General features: G+C 38.1%; 1 protein-coding gene across 3 annotated transcripts in view; it reads right to left on the bottom strand.

The window, feature by feature from the left end:
- Positions 1 to 21,546, bottom strand: part of PDS5B (PDS5 cohesin associated factor B) — a 101,165-nt gene extending 79,619 nt beyond the window's left edge. For all 3 annotated transcript variants that reach the window (XM_059838849.1, XM_059838851.1, XM_059838850.1), the window contains exons 1-2: positions 21,412 to 21,546; positions 1,397 to 1,522 (exon numbers count right to left, since the gene is read on the bottom strand). In XM_059838849.1, the coding sequence (XP_059694832.1) occupies positions 1,397 to 1,504 (108 nt within the window). In that variant the 5' untranslated portion in view covers positions 1,505 to 1,522; positions 21,412 to 21,546. The remainder of the gene's footprint in view (positions 1 to 1,396; positions 1,523 to 21,411) is intronic.

Here is a 21,546-nt window from a genome sequence, read left to right as displayed (position 1 = left end):
CAGCAGAATGTCTCCTTTGGCACAGAAAAGTGCTTTTCCCCTAATAATTGCATGAATTTGGCAGTCAGAGAAATCAAGAGGCTAATAGTTCACTTACTTATCAACTACTGTTCTTTAGCACCTGCAACTGTGTTTATACTGAAGTTCTCTACATTTGTGGTGTAGCAAGGATCATCCAACCTCTTATAAAAGAAATACTTCAGTTTTTATCCTGCCTGAGCACCAGTGAATTCACAGCCAGAATAAACAACCAACAAGAAACACAAGACATCTTACAAGGTCCTCTTATTCTGTGAGACAGATCAAGATGACAGAAAGGACTAGACATTCAAGGCCAGAAATGAAATTAAGCTACAGGAGAAAAAGGAATAGTAAGAGCTGTGGTGCTGCCATTTCCACAAGCTGAAAAAAATAGGCAAGTGCTAACAAAGAATTCCTTCTCTTAGGAATCATTAATATGTAAAATTATAAATGTTGTCTTTTATTCAGTACCATAGAATGCAATATACTCACTTTAGTCCACCAATCAAAATCCCAAAGCCTAGACAGGTTACTGGGGGGAAGACAAGAAGCAACCCTCCTGTTTTGGAATTTTATTGGTTTTTGTTCATTTACCCATAGTTCCAACTGACTTAAAACTACTCCTTCAGAAAACTCCAAATTAAGCTCTTTCATCTGTTAGAATACTTAAGGTTCCCATCCCACATCTGTTTCCCCCTGCTTCACAGGGCAAGCCCAAGCTGCAGGCACTCCTTCTGCACAATACAGGCCTGCCTTTTTGTGAGAGTACATAGATAGATACAGAACTGTAGTAACAAAATTAGCCTCCAAATCTGTCCAGCTTTCCTGTACGCTTAGGCCAAATAAAATGATCAAGAAATTCAAGACAGAAATACTTCAAAGACTGTAAGTATAGTCAAAGTATATATATTTAAGTATAACAAAAATTACCTTCATCATGATACAGGCTAAAACAATGAGAATAATAGTTTTTATAAACAAACCAAAGGGCATGAAGGCATAAAAAGAACGTATTGAGAGGTATCCAAATTATTTCCAAAATTATTACTCTCTTTTAGAGAGGAAAATACTGGAAAACAATGAAAGTACTGGCTTAGCATAGTAGCCAAAATAAAATTTAAGTAGCATTTTAAATTAAGGCAGTTCATTTCTATTTGTGATTTTTAAATGCATTTAAACCTTTTCTGAATAAACCATTTCAAGAAAGTGGTAGAACAGAAGGCACAAGAGCAAACAATTTTCTCCTTCTATGCATAGAAAAGGTAAAGCCCAAAGGGGGAAAAAAACCCCTTCCAGATATAAAATATAGCAATAGGATTCCTGAACATCTTTTACAAGAAACTGTAATCTGCAAGCAATTAGTTGCTTTACTAACCTTTAGCCTTCTCACCATCTCTTCTTTAGATATTTTATCAGAGATTTCTTTGACTCCTGGAGGATATGTGATTTTTCCATCATTGGCTCTCGTCTTTGAATGAGCCATGATTTCACGGTTTTAAAACTGTGGAAAGAAATTAACAAGACAATGCTGTTTAACTAGTTCATGCTTTACCATATCTGTCCCATTTGACAAACAAAATCCAACTAGGAATATACCAACAAATCCATACAAACACAAAAAAAGTCAAAATACTTCCACTGGTTAAAGTAATCCATACTGTGGGCGACGGCAACAGTTTTGATATCCAGGTAGATTGTCCTATGACACACCAAAGCTTTCAAGAAGTACACATCAGAAAAAAGCTAAAACTCCTCATTTCAGAATGGCATTGATCGTCACACTAACAAGACACAACCAAGAATCTTACTGTACTGTATGATCTGTTTCCACCTCTTGGTAATAATACATCCTAGCGAGCTTGGGTGTTCAGACATCTGAACTGGACTTTTTGTTCATTTTTACTCTTTCGGAAAACCCAATTTTCCAAAATGCCTAAACACCAGTGCTGTTAATTGTTACACACCATCAGTTCTAACTCCCCAATATTGCCAGGCAAGCAGCAAATAGAGAATGAAATTAGAGACAGAAACAGAGCAGACCAAATACAATTCTTTCCTCTATGCCATTAAAGCCAAGTTTTCAAGTGAAAGACTGCAGATATGCAATGGTATCTTCTTCATAAACTCTAACTAGAAACACAACTCAGTTACTTGGTTTCTCAGTCCTTTTAAATGGATGCAAATGAAAACTACCATGTAATCCACTCTAAGTTATGCAGAGTTTCATTGCTTTAGAGAAAGAAGCTGAACTGAAATCTTTACTTACATAAAAGCAATCAATACAAAAGGTGGTGAAAAAATCTGGATGGCATGTGTGGGAACAATCAGGATATTAGAAAAAGACTGTACCAGGGCAGTTAAAAATGAAGAATGTAACAAATGAACCAAATTTCTTTGTCATTGTCTTGGTATTTTTATTTATTTAGCTAAAAGTATGATCTACTTCTAGCAGTCATGACTGTTCTGAACTGTGAATCCCAAGTATCAGGATTTGTATTCTTCAGTTCATATTTCATGAAAACAACCAAAGTTACAGATTTTGCTTCATCTTCACCAAATCTTTTACCAAACAAAAAGTTAGCATTGGCTTTTAATTTTTTTTTTCAATGAACTCATACAGCACAATAAATTTTATTTTTGTAAATAGGGAAAACATGAATAGAATGAACATAATCAGATTTCATTCAACAGGCATGATATGCAATGTACTTCAACAGATACACGAAAGTCAACTCAGTTTCTGTCATCTTTTCTGCACCTACATGCACCCAGCAGCGAAACAGTGCCATGTGCATGCAGTAGTAGTAAAAATTGACAATGTCAAAGCTGGGAGGAAACAAAGCTCATTGAAGTAACTTTTTCTAATACAAAAAATGATGCCACTTTTATCCCCGTTATATTTCTTAAACACACTGCCATGACAAGTCCATGTCAAGTCTAGGACTCCTCAAAAGCACAGAGAAACTGTAATGAAGTTCACTCTTCTTGCCATAGGACATAATGTTACACTCTACCTTTCATATGGGATGATGTTATATATTACACCTAAATTCATTTTAACAGCTCATCACAGCAGAAGGGAGCCTTGCTCGCCTGAATATGAGAATGTGTAAAAGCATCAGATGCTTTGCTGGAACAATCAAACTCACCAACTCAAAAAACAAGCCTAATTGTTTTTGAAAAGCGTGTGACAAGCATCAAAGCTAACTCAAGGGAAAGAACAGGAACTAAGGGAATGGGGGAACAAAACTCCATTTTCCAGTGGTGGATAGCTGTCAGATCAGATCAAATGCAGTGGAAACTTGATTAGAACATGATAATGTAGTCCCATTTGGAGCACATTTTGAAATAATTCAAAGACTGAAACTCATACATTACAGTCAAGTTCAGCTGTGCAGCCAATATGTCCAACGGCCATGAAACCAAGCTTTTAAGCTACAACGGCATCCAAGGTCTGGATGAAACTGAACATCTGTACTGTGATTATATGGCAAGATTTTGGTAGTGGGGGGGGGCTGAAGGCATAGCCCCTGTGGGAAGAGACACGGGGCTGCTCCCATAACAGAGCCAGCTCCAGACAGCTCCAAAATGGACTCATCCCTTGCCAAAGTTGAGCCATCAGCGATGCTGGCAGTGCCTCTGTGATAACGCATTTAAGAACTGACAAAAAATGCTGCATAGCTGTTACTAGGAAGAAATGTGTGAAAAACCTGCAGCCACCAAGGTTAGTGAAGAATGAAAGCAATCTCCCTGCATTTATCTTGACCCATGAGCATTTTTCTTACTTCCTTCCCTGTTCCATTAGGCAAGAAGAGTGAGCGAGCAGCAGTGTTAGCACCTAACAGCCAGCCAAGGTTACACACAGGGATGTACACAGCTTATCCCTCTCAGAAGTACAGAAAAAAAATAAACAGGACTTCTCTTTCTAGAGAATTAATACACCTAGTCTTACAGGGTCAAAAGTAATTCTAAAAAGGTTCTAAGAAATAGAACATAAAGGATAAAGAATTATAAAGCTTCTAATACTGAGAGAAACAAAAACCATTCAAAAGAAACAGCAGGAAACAAAACCTATCATTCAAAAAAAAAAAAAAAAAAGAAAAAGAAAATTTAATGCTAAGCAAACTTGTACAACAGTTAGAACTTCAATGACCTAAGTAAAACTTCATTACATTCCACTGCTAGAAGTTCCTGTTCTTCTGGACTGCCAATAAAACTGTGCATACCTAGCTTTATCAAAATAATCTGTGTTCAACACTTAGTAGAATCTAGGATTTTATTCAGGGGCAGGGAAGTGGGGGTGGGGGAGGTGTTTTGGTGACTCTAACCAAATGCAAGTCTGTGATTTCACATTAGATACATCCGCTGTTTCAGTGAACTTCTGTCATGGAAAAAGAAGACAGTAACAGCTAAGAACAACAGCCTCAAGGCCAGCTATATGTACAGCATGTTGAAAATGAAAATCCATAACCCAGTGATGTGATATTCAATGACTGACTTTCAAAAAGCTTTTAAAATTCATTTTAATAGATTCAGTGTATTGCAAAACAGTCTAAGATGACAAGCATTTTGAAAGAAGGAAATTCTTTTAAACCGTCTTTGAGATTCAACAGACTCAGCTGACAGTTTCTATTTTTTTTTTTTAACAAATGATATTTTAGAAGTTCTCCACCATGTTTCCAAAAACCCAGTATTATTCCATATACACCATCAGAAGGGAAAGAGCACAAGTCTTACAAGAGGAGGCTGAGGGAGCTCTGGTTGTTTAGCCTGGAGAAGAGGAGACTCAGGGGGGACCTTACTGCTCTCAAAAACTACCTGAAAAAAGGTGTGGTAATGTAGGGATTGGTCTTTTCTTCCAGGTAATCTATGACAACACAAGAGGAAATGACCTCAAATGGCACTAGGGAAGGTTCAGATTTGACATTAGGGAAAATTTCTTCACTAGAAGAGCGGCCAGGCATTGAAACAAGCATCCCAGGGAAGTTGTGAGAATCACCATCCCTTGCAGTGTTCAAAACGTATGTGGATGCAGCTCTTGGGGACGTGGTTTAGTGGAGAACACAGTAGTTACGGTTAACAGTTGGACTCAATGGTCTTAGAGGTCTTTTCCAACCTTTATGATCCTATGAAAAAGGAAAATGTTCACATGGATGCCTTTTTTAAGGCAAGAAAACAATTCAGACCATGAAATGCTTTGCACCACGCAGAATCCCAGCACATAAACTAAACTTTAACATGTGCCCTGTTTCTGCTGTTATATGAAGATAAAGAAGGGAAATAGATGTCACAAGAAACTTGAACAAATATATAACAAATTCCAGTCCTAACAAATAGGAATAAAAATCATGTTTCAATCAGACTTTGGTTTTTTCAGTAATGTTAAACAGTACTGTAAGCTAAGTCTTCAAAAATGATGAAGAAAATAAATAAATGTTTAGCTAGTAGAGCATTTAAGATACAAACCCCACTCTTTGTACACATGAAGATGATACAGTAGGACTTAAGATGTCCAGGAACTGCTTGTTTCAACACAGAAGCACCACTGCAATTGTAATTCTCAAAGACCTAAAGTCAGGAACCGAGAGCCAGTCTTCAGAAGTATATTGAAAAATATTATGTACAAAATAGCACGACAATTTAAAAACTAAGTTATAAGGGAGGTGGGGTGGAAGAAACTACTACAGACAAAAGAAAGAAAGATGACAAAACACATACCCTTTGTACAATGACAACAGGAAAACTAAAGCATGGAAAAAAACCCAAAAGCAGAAGTTACATCTATTGGGCATTAGATCAGGATGGATTAAAAAGTCATTCACCTCTTGTGACAAAAATCAGAAGATCATATTTAATGTAAAATTATGACTAACAGCCAGACCACAAATGGGAACAATCAATTAATCTGAACAGAGTTAATTAGTAATAAGCACCACTGCCAAAATTGGTCAAGCTCAAATAAATAAACTACACATGAGTTCTGTACATAATCAGTAGCATCCAACAGCTACTCAGTTCCAGCTAAGTCTACTGGCCATTATATTGCTAAAACATTCATAAATGTTTTCTATATAGTAGATAACTTTATGAATAGCTTAACTTCACATATACTAATTTGCTCAATACTTTAAAATACAGACTGTGATTATGCAAATAAAGCATGGATTGATATCTTGTATATTAAGTATCTATGCAAATACACTTCAAAGGTCAATAAATATCATGAGAAGATGTTAAGTCAATGATCTAACTGGAGGACTTAAACCCCACTCCATTTAATTGTATTTTGTTTGGCTGACAGTTTTCATTGCCTATGGTGATTTAATTAACTGTGCTAATCATTAAACAAACTGTGCCTTAAAAAACATGAAGACATCATGTGTCAACAGTGACTTTCCAGAGACCTATACATGTGTTTAAATCCTCATCCTCCAGATAGAAGTCTTACCCAAGTGATGAAGAAAACTTTAGCAAATCATCCCTATATTCCTCGCAAGTCTGTCTCCTGCCTTACTGTTGCTTCCTCTTAAAAATCCAGAATCCAAACATAAGGACTTAAAAGATCTCCAGAAACAGTGATCAACTAAGCAAATTCTATCATCATTATTTTTCAGAACTTTCACTGAATATACATAATTACAGCTATTCTTGAGATAATTTTTAAATAATGTATATAAAACCTAAAAAAGTACACATCAAATTTATGTAGGCTAATACATATACTTTTAAATCTATGTTTGCAAGACATTTTTTAATATGCTGGCAAAAATAACACTTTCTTCACATTCACAAAGGTATTAGAAGCTCAAGTGAATTTAGTAAGTGGTTCACATGGAAAAAAATTTGAATGTGTAAAGAACTAAATATACACATCCTAACAAGAAAGTGTAGCAAAAAAAAAAGATTGGCAAATATTCATCAACACTTTCTCTACAACCAAGCAGGATGACCAGTGGCCTCTCACTGTCAGAGGCCATTCCATCAACAATCCAAAAACAGTTTAGAAGACCCAAAAACATTTTTCTAAATTGTCTCATGGGATATTGCAAGGAAGCAAAATCTTTTCCATCTCATAAATCACATTACAGACTTCACTCCAAAGCTCTATTCCTTTTTCAACACGCAGTTTGTAATTTCTTTTTATTATTTTTATGCAATTTTTATTTCTGCACCCTCAGTGTGTAGCATCCTTGCATGAATTAATATAAACCGTGACAAATGCTTGAAGATCACTTTGTTTCAACAACACAGGACGGATGAAAAAATTTGTCAAGATGTAATTTCCACAAAAGATGTAACAAGATATCATTAAGAGATTACTCAGCAACTTTTGCAAGTGGAAGAGGCAGGCATCTTTCTACTTTATTAGTATTATTAATAAAACACAAACAACATAACAATTTAAGTTATTTACAGCAATTCTTTACATCCTGGTAAATTCCTGCTGGCATACAGCTGATTGACAGCAATTGATCAAGGTGAGAAGTGGCTTTGGTGTTAGAGACTTGCATTATCCAACTGCCCCTAAACTAAACCTATTTCCATAATGTATCTACTGCTAGGGAGTTATAACTTGTCTATAAAAAGCCACTCCAAGCTGAAATTTGGTAAGCTGAAATTAATTGTTTTTGCTGTTGAATAAATAGAAAACTTTAGTGTGTTGGACCAAAGGTGCTTACATAAATCCAGGTTATTCTTCATACTTATTCAGGTATAATGCCTAGACTAATACTTTCCATTCTCTTTTAGAAATGTATCATGTTATACTGTTTACTTAACTATCATTAAATCAAGATACTAGTATTATCCATATCAACAAAATGTTAGCTTCCCATTTCTGTAAGGCAGCATAGTAAGGACTGTTACAGGAAGAATTTACAGAAGCCACTAATTAAATGTCTTCTGGAATGAAGACCCAAATTATAAGGTAAAAGTAACTCTCAGTCCTACAAATGACATAAAAAGTGTTGGGTTTCACTCCAGAATGCCATTAATGGCAGTCCTCTGACAGTCATACATAAGTAATAACCTGTTTAAATTAGGAAATACTTTTTTCAAACTTACACCAGAAAATGCAGCGAAGTACATTAAGTTTCTTTATTAACACATTAACTTTGGAAAATTAAAAGATGTGCAGAGAAGAAACATCAGAGAAGAAGAGATGTGCAAGAAGAAACATCATCACAATGTAGAGTGGATTTCGAGGATTCAGAAAAGAACAAAGAAGAAAAGATTAACACATGAAACCAAAATCAGCACATGCACACTAAGGGCCTCAAGCAACTTAAACAGAGTTGCAATAAGTTAGCAAATGATCCCAGGCAAGCCCTCACTTCCACTGATAAGTTTTTTTTCAAACTTCATTAAAGAAAGCCTCCCAAAGATTTAGCAAGTAAAAAGTATTCAGTACCAACTTATCTCAGCATACAGCTCTCTCCAGTGGTGTTGCAGACACTTGCAGCTTCCACAAAATATAAGTGACCCAACTTTAAGTTTCAGCATTTTTCCAGATGTTACTGTTGTCATTTGTCTTTTAATAAAACTGCCCCTTTTTTATGCCCTTTATGAAACAGCATTTTCACTGAAACACATTCAGATTAAAAAAAAAAATCAGAAACTATATAAAAGAATTCACCACTAAACCATTCAACAACCTAAGGAAAAATAAAACTGACTTATTATTGTGAGATCTCTGCTTTCACACTTCTACTCACGACTAACTAAAAGGGACTGTAAGAATTAAAATGGTTTATTTCTGTGTATGGCTGCAGGAAAAGAAATTACAAAGAGATAAAAACTGGAAGGCAATAGTAAAAGAATCTGACAGAGAAAGAAGAGTGTAGGCTGACTAAATATGATTTTAATAAAATAGACATCTGCAATATATTTGTCAGTTAGCCAAGTGCTAGGGAAAACATTCCTTAGGTGGTCACATTATTCAAGCATACTACACAAAATCTTAAGACAAACTATGACCAGTCCTCAGAATGTTCAAACAGAAGTGATTTGGTGATGTACATAACTCAAACAGGGAGGGGTCACAAGCAATGTCCACGCCAAAGGAACAAAATTAAGCTTTAAGTTTTTGTACCCATGACTGGGGTGCAAGAAACGTTTTTATACTACTAAGTGAACTCCAACAACCACTTAATGAAGTTGTAAGTAGTAATTAGAGCCCTCAAAACAGGACAGTTCTACCACAGAGACCAGGAAATACAAAAATAAAGGTAAAATTGAAGCCAAACTGAGATATTCACTGTAAATAAGCTTAACAAAAAAAAAAAAAAAATTGCACTTCAGCAGCTAGAATCAAAAAGGAAGTACTGCTGTATAGTAATGACTGAAAAGAAAGAAGTTACTGAAGCATCCTACATAGGATACTGAAGTATCCTATAAAATCAACTGAATACCCATTTTCAGAGAAATGACAGATAAAACTTTCCTGTGACAACTGGTAACAGATATCTTTAATCAGAAGTTACTGTGTATACACTTACAAACTCCACATTTTCAAATCAAAGCAATCACATGGACACCATCCAAGAATTCATGAACCTGTGTGGACCACAAAGTTTTTTAAAGGTATTTAACAATTATGGTGCAGTACCCTTCAATTTAAAAAATTTAAATGAACTTTAAAAATTAAGGTACGCTGCAAGGAAATAAAAGCAGCACTCCCATTACTAATGCAGAGCAAAAAAAAAAAAAAAGGTAAAAAAACTACCACTAGAGGTGCACTAGTTTGATATCAGTAATATTTTGAGAGTTTAAGAAAAAATCTGCATACTGAAGTCAAAATTTCAAAAACAGGGATAAATGTAACTTCCAGGTTTATCATATTACCCTGGAATAATTTATGTTTGGTTTATCTGTGACAAAACACATTCCTTGCACCAGATATCATTTATTATGGAAGCATTAAATTGGAAATCATAGGCAGATGGATGCAGAGATGGATAATATTGTCTCTCAGTAAAACATTGAAAGTTTAGAGCAACAGAAATGTTTGCAAATATAAAGACTGCATATGAACATCTAAACAAGAATATACACACTAACTTTGAAAAAAAAGTCAGCTATGAGGGGAAAACAACAGAGGTCTAAAGAGAGGCCAATGTCTAGGTTATAGTCTCATGGTGATTTTTCTACTCGCATTAATTCTAGGACAAGGTATTCAAGAACCTCCTCTCCTCAGTGAAGATACTCAAGCACTATCTGGACACAATCCTGTGCAATGTGATCTAGGGCAGCCCTGCTTGTGATCAGAGAGGTTGGACCAGGTCCCTTCCAACATCACCCATTCTGGGAAACAAACAAACAAACCAATGCCCACAAACCCAAAACTCCATCAGCTAACACCCATCTTAAGTTCTGGCAAGAACTAGTTTGGAATACTATGTGCAGCCACCAGCACCTATCATCCAGATAGTATAAACTAGGAGAAGCGCCCATGAAGTCTATTACATGAGGACAGCACATGCACAGATGTGACAAGAAGAGACTGCCAGGAGGATGAGTAGAAAGAGGCAGAAATCACCAAAAATCACACAAATACCAGGAGATCCCACCCAAAGAAAATGAATCACATAAGACAAAGTGTCGAAGACAAATAGCCCAAAGAGGAAAAACTGATCACGAGAGGCAGACTTCTAGTTTTTAAATTAAAATTTAAGAATTATTTTCTTGTCAATATCTGAAACAAAATATCCAAATAGAATACTGTACGACTTGACCAATATGCAGAGATTAGCCCCTGCTTTCATATGGTACATTTGAAAAGCAGACTATGAACTCCACAAAACATTCTTTTTCCAGAATCACCAGAAACACTGGAAGTTCATAGGCTGATACTCTAAAAGAAGAGAAGAACTGACAACCAGCCTAGGTATCAAAATTCCACAACATTATGGACGTAATGGTTTATGGTCGTAATATTGACACAGCTGTCTTTTACCAGGGAAGTTACTTTAAGATTTAGTAAGGCAGGAATTATTTGTTTCCTTCCTCCAGCTGCTAGAAAAGAATGGGGGAAAAGAGGCAGGAATTACTATTTTTCTTTATATTAACTATTTTCAAAAAGCAGACACAAATCTCAGATACCTTGTAATACATAATTTCAAATGATTAACAGCAGTAGTACTCACACAAGCCAAGAAAAAAAACCATGCAAGAATGGCATGGAAGCCATGAAGAAAATAAGGAGAACATAACAGGAAGCAGGAGACAACTACAACACACAGACATCAGGCACAAATCAAGTTTAACCTCTCTGTTGCCCCTTGGGAGGAAACAAGACTTGTTATTATTTTAGTGTACCATTTATTTGGCTAAAAGTGCCTTACTGAGTCTTACCATGAAACTTCATTGTTTTTTTTGTTTTGGGGGTTTTTGGTAAGAATTAAAATTAAACAAATGTCCCCCCCAAGGAAAAAAAGCCCAAACACTAAGAATATTAAAAAAAAAACAAAATAAAATACTAAAAATAAATAAAATAAGCAACTAAAATTAAATTTTAAAAAATACTAGTATGCTACCACAGAAGCAAAATGACATTATGGAAAACTTCACAATGGTCAACCAATACAAAGTTGCTTTTGTAATGAGTCAGAACTTCTTTACCTAAATGAGATACACTTCCATTCCTAACTTTGCATATAATGTTAAAAAAATACAAAATTTACATCCTATAAATTATTTGATACAGAATTACTAAAGAGCAAACAAAGAATGCTAGTGGGACAGATTGAACTGTAAGGCCTAAAAAAAGCATGGGTATTCAACTGCAAAGTTGGATGTTGTTCTACACAATAGCGCATCCACTCCTAATCGACATGAATTATAAACAGACATTTGTAATATAACTGCATATAGCAATCTTAGTACCAAAAACACATTCAGCTGGGTGTTTTACAAATAGAAGTTGTCTATCCAGATGGCTTCTATCAGTTCAGCTTTTCTTCCCAGCTAAAACATTTTATTTTGCTTTTTGTATAACTGTGACAGAAAAACAGACTGAAAAAGAGAACTGTGTCCCCAAAGACAGAGAAAGAACCCATAACTGATCACAAAGTACAGATTAGATGAAGACATATTACAACCAGGTGAACTAAGTGCATTATAAGACCACAAGGACCAGCAACAGTTTCACAATCTAGTCACCTACTGTCATATATGGATCTATCAGTAAGATCACTTTAAAAAAAAAAAGCTTAAGATTCTTTTAATGTTTAAGTCTTAACTTACCTTTGACACCCACCTCAAAATTTAACCAACATATAACTTCTCTGCCAATAATATATTGACTCCTGTAAATTTTTCTAATACAATTATTCATCCCTTACAATTATTTAGCCCTATGGGATTGAATAGGGTTGAATTTTCACAGAATGGCTGAGGTTGGAACTCCCTGCTGAAGAAGGGCTGCCTAAAACCCATTTGCCAAGGAATGCATCCAGATGGCTTTAGAGGATCTCCCAGGACAGTGACCTTGCAAAAGCCCAGAGCAACCTGTGCTGGTTCTTGACCACTGTCATGGTGAAAACATTCAGAACGAACCTCTTGTGTTCCAGCGTGTGCACACTGCCTCTGGATCTATTACTGGGCACCACTGCAAAGTAACAGAGTCTCTATCTTCTTTGTATCCCACTTTCAGAAATTTACATACATTAGTACATTTTAGTCCTGTTTTTTGTATAAACAGGAGCATATGTACAGCTATGTCAACTTTCTTGATAGTAAATTTACAAACCCTGGTTTGTTTTCTTTTTAATATTTAGTTATCCTTCAGTTGCAGCTCATCACTCATATTAGGACCCAAGGAGATGGAATGAAGGCTGCATCAGAGGAAGTTCATACTGGACTTAAGGAAAAGGCTCTTCACTGACAGGTCATCAGTCACCTCAGAGTTCAAGAAATGTCTGGACAACACTCTTAATTATATGATTTAGTTTTAGGGAGTCCTGTGTGGAGCAGGAAGTTGGACTTAACGACCCTTATGAGTTCCTTCCAGCTTGAGAATTTCTACGGTTCTATGCCACATTCGCTGCACAATGACAGACAAACTCATGGCGTGCATCACTGTGTGGGCTGTGCTTCCGTCAAGCTCAGATCTCTGCTGATGTGCTGTAAGGACACGGACCACATTTTACTAGATTGGATCACTGCCTCACAGTACCCTGTAAAGCACTCCCCAAGAAGACCTCTCCTACCCAGGAGAGCATTAACCAAAAAATCAAATCAAAAACAATGATGAAAAATTGTATAAACTCCCCACTGGATTGTGTTCCATAAACAGCAACCACTACGACCCAAGAAACACCTATAGGAAACAAATGCTTATTCATTTCAAAAGAACAAGGTTTTCAACTGAAAGGAGGAAGTTTTAAATTATTAATAAAGAAATATAGCTGCTTGCACTATGACTGTAAGCATACAATCATGATACAACAGTTCAGAGAGTTTCTACCTATTACTTAAAGGTACAAGAACTTTTCATGCACACACAAGAACTGCTCATTGCTCTCTTCTTATTCCCCTGAAGTTAGAAGGTTCACACAGCCAAACCACACTAACCAACACATCTGGTAAATCCTGCTGACAGCTGAATCCATCTCTAATCCACCTGCCTGCTTACAGCCAGATGTTGCTGTTTCTTTAGCACAAAAAACTGGATTTGTTCACACCTCAGCCAGATTCTCAGTGCAAGAGCAGTCTGTCTTAATTAAGACAAAAAGCTCAGCTTACCAGAGAAACAGCTGAGGTTTGGACACACTTCTACTAAGAGAGACCTAACAGGCTCTATCAGACAAAGGGACTAGAAAGTTTAGGGGTTACAGGAAAGGCATCCAACCAAGAAGCAAAGTTAATGAGAAAGGGAAGAAAAAGGGAAAAAAAGGGGAAAAAAATAGAAACAAAACAATGTACATAAACATCTGAAGGGAGGGCATCAAGAGGATAGAGCCAGGCTCTTCATTGTGGCGCCGAGCAATAGGACAAGAGGCGATGGGCAGAAACTGATGCACAAAGTTCCATCTGAAGATGAAGTCCTTTTCTATAGGGATGACTGGGCACTGAAACAGGCTGCCTAGACAAGTTGTGAAGTCTCCTTCCCCAGAGACATTCAAAAGCCACCAAGACACAGTCACAAGAAAGGTGCTCTCAGGGACACTGTTGGAGCCAGGAGGCTGGACTAGGTGACCTCCAGTGGTCCCTCCCAACCTTTTCTACTCTATGATCCTGTAAAGCCTAAGACGTGTTGAAGAAGGTGAGAGAGGAAATACATTGTACAATGAAGGATTGGAAGCCCAAGAGGTCTGAGGACAAACTAGGCAGAGAAGTCTCTAAAGAGAGATCAGAGTAGAAAGACCAGCTGCAGCTGGCAGGAGGGGAATGCAGCCCCAGCAGATCTCAGTACTTTCCAGAACATACAGTGTGCAAACAGCAGGTTACACTGCCCTTCTACCAATAACAAATATTTGCAAGAATCCACTGAAAAGCTCTCATCTCTAACCCCACACAAAGCTGCTAAAAGAGAAAAACTCATTGCTACTAATAGCATTCCATCAATTAATCATAGATACAAAGCTAAAAGTTACAACCTAAAGACTGACAGAAGCACATCCATACAGTGAATTTGTTTACTACGTTCAATTAAAAAGGAATGAAAATACAGAAACAGTTGTAAAATCATTTATAAAGAGTTAAGAAACAGAATTAAAGTTTCTTATACAATATTAAAGAGAATACACACAAAGGAGCTGATATATCTCATCCTTCACTACTTTTTTCCACACCACAGGATTTCTTTTTCATTCAAAGCAAAGAAGCTATTCAACTTTTCTCCTTATAATGTTATGTGTGTCCCTTATTACATTCTATTTAAGCCACACTCTGAAGAGACTTAATTTCTTACTGGGCTTTTGTAAGGTTTCATGGCTGTACTATGTTAGCATGCCATTAAAATTAACTTTTTTTTGCAACACTTTCACTGATTTTTCATAAAAATAAGTATTTGTCTCATTTCACAGATTACTAACCGAAGATACAGACTGAAGTTTAAGAACTAGCAACCAATTTTGCCTATACAGGAATTTAGGAGGAAGAATTTAGGACACAACTTTTAAAAGTATGCCAATTTATCCAGCACTGCATCTAAAACTAAAGTATCTGTTGAGCCAAGCAGAAGTAGTCTGGGTCTAGAGCCGTCTCCCAGGAAATCAATGCACTACTAATAAGCTCTTGTGGGAAGTTTGGTTTAAACAGACTTGCCTGGGATCACAAGAAACTGACAGAAGGAATGAATTCCAGTATCCCAAAGTGACATTCAATCATTCAAATTACTAGATATGCTTCTCCCTCCCCACAGTCCCCTGTCAATTCATTTTACATTTTCAAGCTTTTGGAAAATATGTGTGCCGACTTTGATATGCAGTTCTAATTCCTAAATACAGTGGTTTGAAAATACCCCACATTATAACTAAAGACTACCACAGCATATACTTACAAGGACAAACATTAATTTAAATTGTTTACCATTTTAAAAAATAATTTGCCATTTTAATATTGTTTTAAAGCTTTTTTGTATGTAATACAGAAGATCTAGGGGGCAATGGTCCATTACGAAATAAAAAGTTACTTTAAATATGCCTTTATATGTATATATAAAATGCAGTATGGACAACCTAATGGAGAACTTACTACAGGCAACATTTGTAACTTTGGGGAAAACTTTCTAAGCGTTTCACATTCTCAAAGTACAAATCAGCCAGTCATTAAAAAAAAGTGTAGAATATTCATTCCCAAAAATTGTACATGCACCAAAAATCTATCTTCTTAGTTCTTGGAAGCATTTCTGTAACTGAAGGATTTATGAACTGCATGATCCAAGCTGGGCAACTGGAAGACAAAATGCATCTCCTGTTTGTTGTCCCTTGGAAAAACTTCCTCACAACTATTTTGAACAGTTTATCATTGGCTTATTTATGCTTTTTTTCATTTTGAAAACCCAGGAAAGCAAAAGTTATAGCCTTATTCTTATCAGTTCATACTCAGAGGAAGAAAAGCAAATGTAGACTTTATTTTGTACCATGAATTAAGTGAATTTGTCTCACTTAGACTTTTGAAAAGCACCGGGTGGCACTTGGACTGTCCACGTACATAATCCCTCACAAAAGTTTTCACAAAGTGATGTCACAAAAAGCTACAGTTACTTCCATATACTTTGTTTCTGTGTTCAGGAATTACACATAATGCTACATCCTGAGCTGCCAAGTAACAAAATCAACAAAATTATCAGAGAAAATATCACACCTAATGGCAAGCTGCCTAGCATCTTCGTACATTTTCCCCAAGAAAAGTCCTTGAAATTTTACATAGGCAGATGCAGAAAAACTAAAAGAAAAAAAAATTTTTAAATCCCTAAATGTAATTACAAGTTTCCATGAAGTGTCTTCTGCTCAATTGTCATAACTGACAACAATTCGATTATTTTTTGTTAAAAACAAAAACCAAACATATGTGGTGACAAAGATTTCGTAGAAATCTGATTGCCTTCATTGGAATGTACATCTAAGTAACAAAGTAGTAATAACAGAAGTGAACAGCCAAACTCAAGGTGGCCCAAAGATTACATACACGAAGTTTTGATTTTCATTTTTTTCAGGACTTCCTCACGAGCAGTATGTTTCTACTTATTGTGGATAACTTAGGTTTTTGGTTGGTTGTTTTCTTCCTTTCAGTAGTTTTTTATTGGTTCCCTCTCTTTCTAAGACTTTAGGATGAATGTTTTTGACCTGAAAGTTTTTGAAGTGAACTACAATGTGGATATATTGGGATCTCAGAGACAACAAGACTGCTTTGGCAGAAGCTGCGGACAACTACCTTCTCAAGAGTCACTTCCTAAGTTATCACATTTTAGCTGAATCAAATACTCTTTAAAAGAGCTACAGACTCCTGTCCCTAGCATAGGAAGGACATCAGGCAGCAAATCCAGAGGAGGGCCACAAAGTTGATTAGAGGTAAGGACCACTTCTCCTATGAGGAACTGGGATTGTTCTGCCTGACTTCAGGCTGACCTAATTGTGACCTTCCAGGACATGAAGGGAGCCTACAAGAAAGATGGATGGACTTTTCACAAGAGCATGTAGTGACAGGACAAGAGGGATTTGCCCCAAACTGAGAGTAGGTTTAGGTTAGATATTGAGGAAAAGCTCTTTACTCTGAGGGCCGTGAGACAGTGGAAAAGGCTGCCCACAGAGTTTGTGGATGCCCATCCCTGGAAGTGTTTAAGGACAGGTTGGATGGGGCCATGAGCAACCTGGTCTAGTGGAAGGTTCCCTGACCATGGCAGGACAGTTGAAACTATGTAATCTTCAAGGTCCCTTTCAACCCGACCATTCTATGTTCTATAAATTTGTAGTTTAGGTGACTACAATGGAAGAATTAAGACAATAACATTTTTGACTGCTAACTTGATCTCTTTTTTGTCCATTAAAAAGCATGAAAGCAAAGCATCTCATTTCAGCAGCAGAAATATTCACCAGGATTCCAAGTTAAGTCAGAGAAAAAGTACACAGTTAGTATTGTCTGGAACTGATCTTTAAAGAACAGGGTTTGAATTAGAAAACTCCAGATGGGGTCCTGATCCCTGGTTACGGTACTCCCGTATAAATGGTGACAGACACAAGATCATTAGTACAAACATCCCCATCTGTTCCCAATGAGGTATGGCACTTTTTTATTATTATTTCTTGAAGCATATTAATACCTAAGTTGTGGTGAGCTGAAAAAATAGAACCAAAGATCAGGCAGTATTAAACAAGCAGAATGTTTTTCCAATGCTTGGGGTTGGATGCAAAAGAGTAAATTCCACAGATAGGGGACAAAGTAATAGAGGTCTTAATCCTCAGAACCTACTTCAGGGACTTCTTCACACTTTAGAAAAGGCTGAAAAGCAATATACACAGAGACAGACAGTAACAACCGTTAAAAAGAATGGAGGTGTTAACATTTTGATTCTTAGAAACTAAAATATTACTTGTATTTAATTGAATTCTTTCGAGTTGGATTTGTTACAGCAAATATTCACATAAACAGCTTTTTTTACTGTGAATCCTTAATGTTCCAAAGAGGTTTTGAAACAAACCACTAACTTCCTAAAATAACAATGTTAATTTTCATTCATACTCTTCACTTTTCATTATTTTTTCTTATTTTTACTTTACAGAACTATATTAAGTTCTGTTTTTAGTAACAGAGCTAAGCAGATTTAAAAACACCTCAGCTTTTCTACAAGACTACATTCAACTGAATAGGCCACCAATGGAAAAGCAAGAGGTATGTAATTTATGTACATGCATAGCCTTGACTTTTAGATGTTCAATCTCTGAGGGGAAGAAAATATTCTCTTTTTTTAAAGCATGTATTTTACAATTCTTTAAAAGCTTTGACTCCTTCCCAGATCTGTCAGTCAGTGATGTTCAGACTGTCCAGAGGGTCTACAGATCAGGAAAATCAACACACTTCACCACCAAGCACTGTCACACACAAACACACCTTTTAAAAGTTTCCTCAGTTTTTCCTTACCACCTAGTTTCAGAATTGACTGAAAGCCTCCAATATTCTCTCAGTCTGTCCAAAGATTATTTCAGGTTGCAGTATTGACATTTTGTGCTAAGAGTAAAAACACCATTACTTTAGGTATTTGTTAAAAGAAGAATGATACTGACAAGTGGTAAGATAATATTCCACATATCAGAACTACTTTTTGATCCTAAAAAGGAACTTCTCTAAAGGCAGTAGGAATGACATACCTTCCTCTTTCTTGGCATAATATTTGGGGCAAGCAATATAAAGGGATAGGGATATTACAGTGAAACTGATAGGGAAAAATAATGAGTTGCAGTATCACATTTTCCCTCCATCTCCAATTTTGCATGCTTTTACTGTTCAACTTCACATTTTCTTATTTGCTGCACCCATAAAAATTCTCCTTTGTGCAACAAGTAGTCTTTATCACCTCTCCTAATTCAGGTTTAAAGAAATAAAAAAAATTAACACCAAACACTTTTAAATGAAAATCCTTTACTAAACCAGAAGACTCATACCCATACAGAGGAGTAAGAGGGTGTATGTGTCTGTAAGGCTATAAACTGTGTGACTGAAGGAAGAGAGGAAAAAGGCATAACCTGAAAGTCTGGTAGAGAGCAACATATCCCAAAAGAAAATGCATCTCTCCCAATTTACAGGAGGTAACAGAACCTCCTGTTCTACAGATAAAAATGGATAATGCCCGAGGTTATGCCCATATTTCATTACTGTGCTTTTCCAAATGCTAGCAATGACTGCTGGCTTTTATATGGTTAATTACAGCTTAATAACGACTTAGGTGACTTACTCTTCAGTCCATAGGTAAGCATGTTAGATAAAGTCTAAATTCATTATTTACAAGAGAAAAAAGAAGTTGCATACAAGTGCTAAACATCTGATTTTTCCATTTTAATTTATTTAGTTGTTTCATCAAAAACTGAACCATAGTTTTTTCAGTTGTATATTAACTAGTAAAGAGGATGCAAGAAACATACAGGCAGATACTCCAGTATATTATCTATATAAAAAATCCCAAACAAAACACCACACCCCACCCAGACACACCATACCCCCTCCCAACCCTACAATAATTAAGTTCAGCCTTGCTTCGAACATAGACACGAGATGTCATGCAAGTGCTGAAGTACTAAACTACTTTCTCCAGCAGTGCACCGTTTCAAACGCTGTGATGAACACCATACACACACCTCTGCTAAACCACCTTACCTGATGGCCTGTCACTGTCACTCTTCTTTCAGGTGATCTGAGCATGGCATACATTCAGCTCTTTCACTTCTTTTTGAGGAGTTACTTTACACAGTATAATATCTAGCATATCTGTACTAAACCAAAAACATTCCAGGCAAAATTTCTACCGCCCCCAAAAGCTGAACAACTCTACTAGGGTGAAAGGGTAAAACCTGAAATAATGCATGACAACTTACTCCCTTCCCAAAACATGATTTGACACTCATTTTCAACTTTAAAGCCACTCAAATTTTCAACGCTCCTTCTACTCCATCCCCAGCGAAGAGAAATCAATTACAGCCAAAGCACCTACCCGGCAAGCACAAAACAAAGACCAACACGAGAACGCTTCAGCAGTTGTGTTAAATGGGAAAACGCAACGCCTAACTAAATAATCATAGCTCTCAGAAAGCAACCGCGCAGCAAGCAAGCATAAAAGTCGGAATAAGGCTTGCAAGACAAAATCCAGCTCTGTAGGAGCTGGTCTGCTGCAGTTTAATTTTCGAGGACGGTTCACTATCATTAATTGTTGATTTGTTTTAGAGAACAGATAGTGATTTATTTGCAGCAGGATGAAGTTACGGACCTAAATTCCTGACCGGAGGCTCTCAACGTAAACAACACATAACCTATAAATTAACCATTCTCCATCTGGCAATTCAGACGTAAAATTCATAGTTTTCCATCTACCAGGCGGCGGCAACCGCCCCCCCACAGCTCCCCCCCGTCCTCCCTTCTCGAGCGCTAACAGAGCCTGATGCAAAGTGGGAGGGAAAAAGAAAGAGGAGGAAAGGAACGGGGCAAAAAAAAAAAAAAAAGCTAAGCCAGCATGAAAGAACCGCGCTCGCACACAAGTAGGGACCCAGCACACCGCGGTCCCCGGCAGCTCTTCCCGTTGAGGAGCGCAGCGAAGTGCGGCGCGGAGAGACCGAAGCGGGCGGGGAGGGGACGGGGATGTCCCCGCGCTCAGCCCGGGCAGCAGGCGCGCGGGGCGGCGGGAGCGCCGTGCTGCCCCGCGGAGCGGGGACCAGGCCGGCTGCCCGGGGCAGGCAGGGAGGGAGGGGACGCCCGGGGCAGGGAGAAAAGGGACACCCGGGAAGCCGCGATCACTCACTCACTCATAGCCACGGGCGAGCAGCCTCCCCGCCCCCCCTCCCCGCCACTTCGCGCCGCGAGGAGCCACCAGCGCTGGGCGCGACACCGCCCGCCGGGCCACCGGGGCGAGGGGGTGACTCCCGGGCCCCCACGCACCCCAGCCAAGGTCACCCCATCGCCCGGGGTGCCGGGCGGGAGGGGGGGGGGAAATTTAGTATTTGACGGCGGCCACGGAAAAGGGGGGAGGGGAGCAGCCCCGCGGAGGGGCGAGGGGGATGGGAAAGGGGAGCTTCACCACGGGCCAGGGGGAGCTCTGCCCTCCCGCTCCCCCTCTACTCCCCGTCCTCCTCGAGCGTTGGCCGCGGAGCACGGTCCGAGCGGGCGCCCCTCACGCCCCCGAGAAGGGAAAATGGAGCGGGGACGGGGTGGGGGTATCCGCGGCCGAGGTGCCACGCTACTTACCCCGCCGCAGCCGCCTCGCCTCGCTGGTCGCAGGCGAGTCCGCTCCGCGCTGCCGCCGCTCCGGGCTCGGAGAGGCGCTGCCGCCGCCGCCGCCGCCGCAGCCAATCGCCGCCAGCCCCCTCCCCTTCCGCAGCT

The sequence above is a fragment of the Haemorhous mexicanus genome, chromosome 2 (genome assembly GCF_027477595.1).
Source record: "Haemorhous mexicanus isolate bHaeMex1 chromosome 2, bHaeMex1.pri, whole genome shotgun sequence".
Classification (NCBI taxonomy): Eukaryota; Metazoa; Chordata; class Aves; order Passeriformes; family Fringillidae; genus Haemorhous; species Haemorhous mexicanus.
This window is presented reverse-complemented; position numbering and strand designations above follow the sequence as displayed.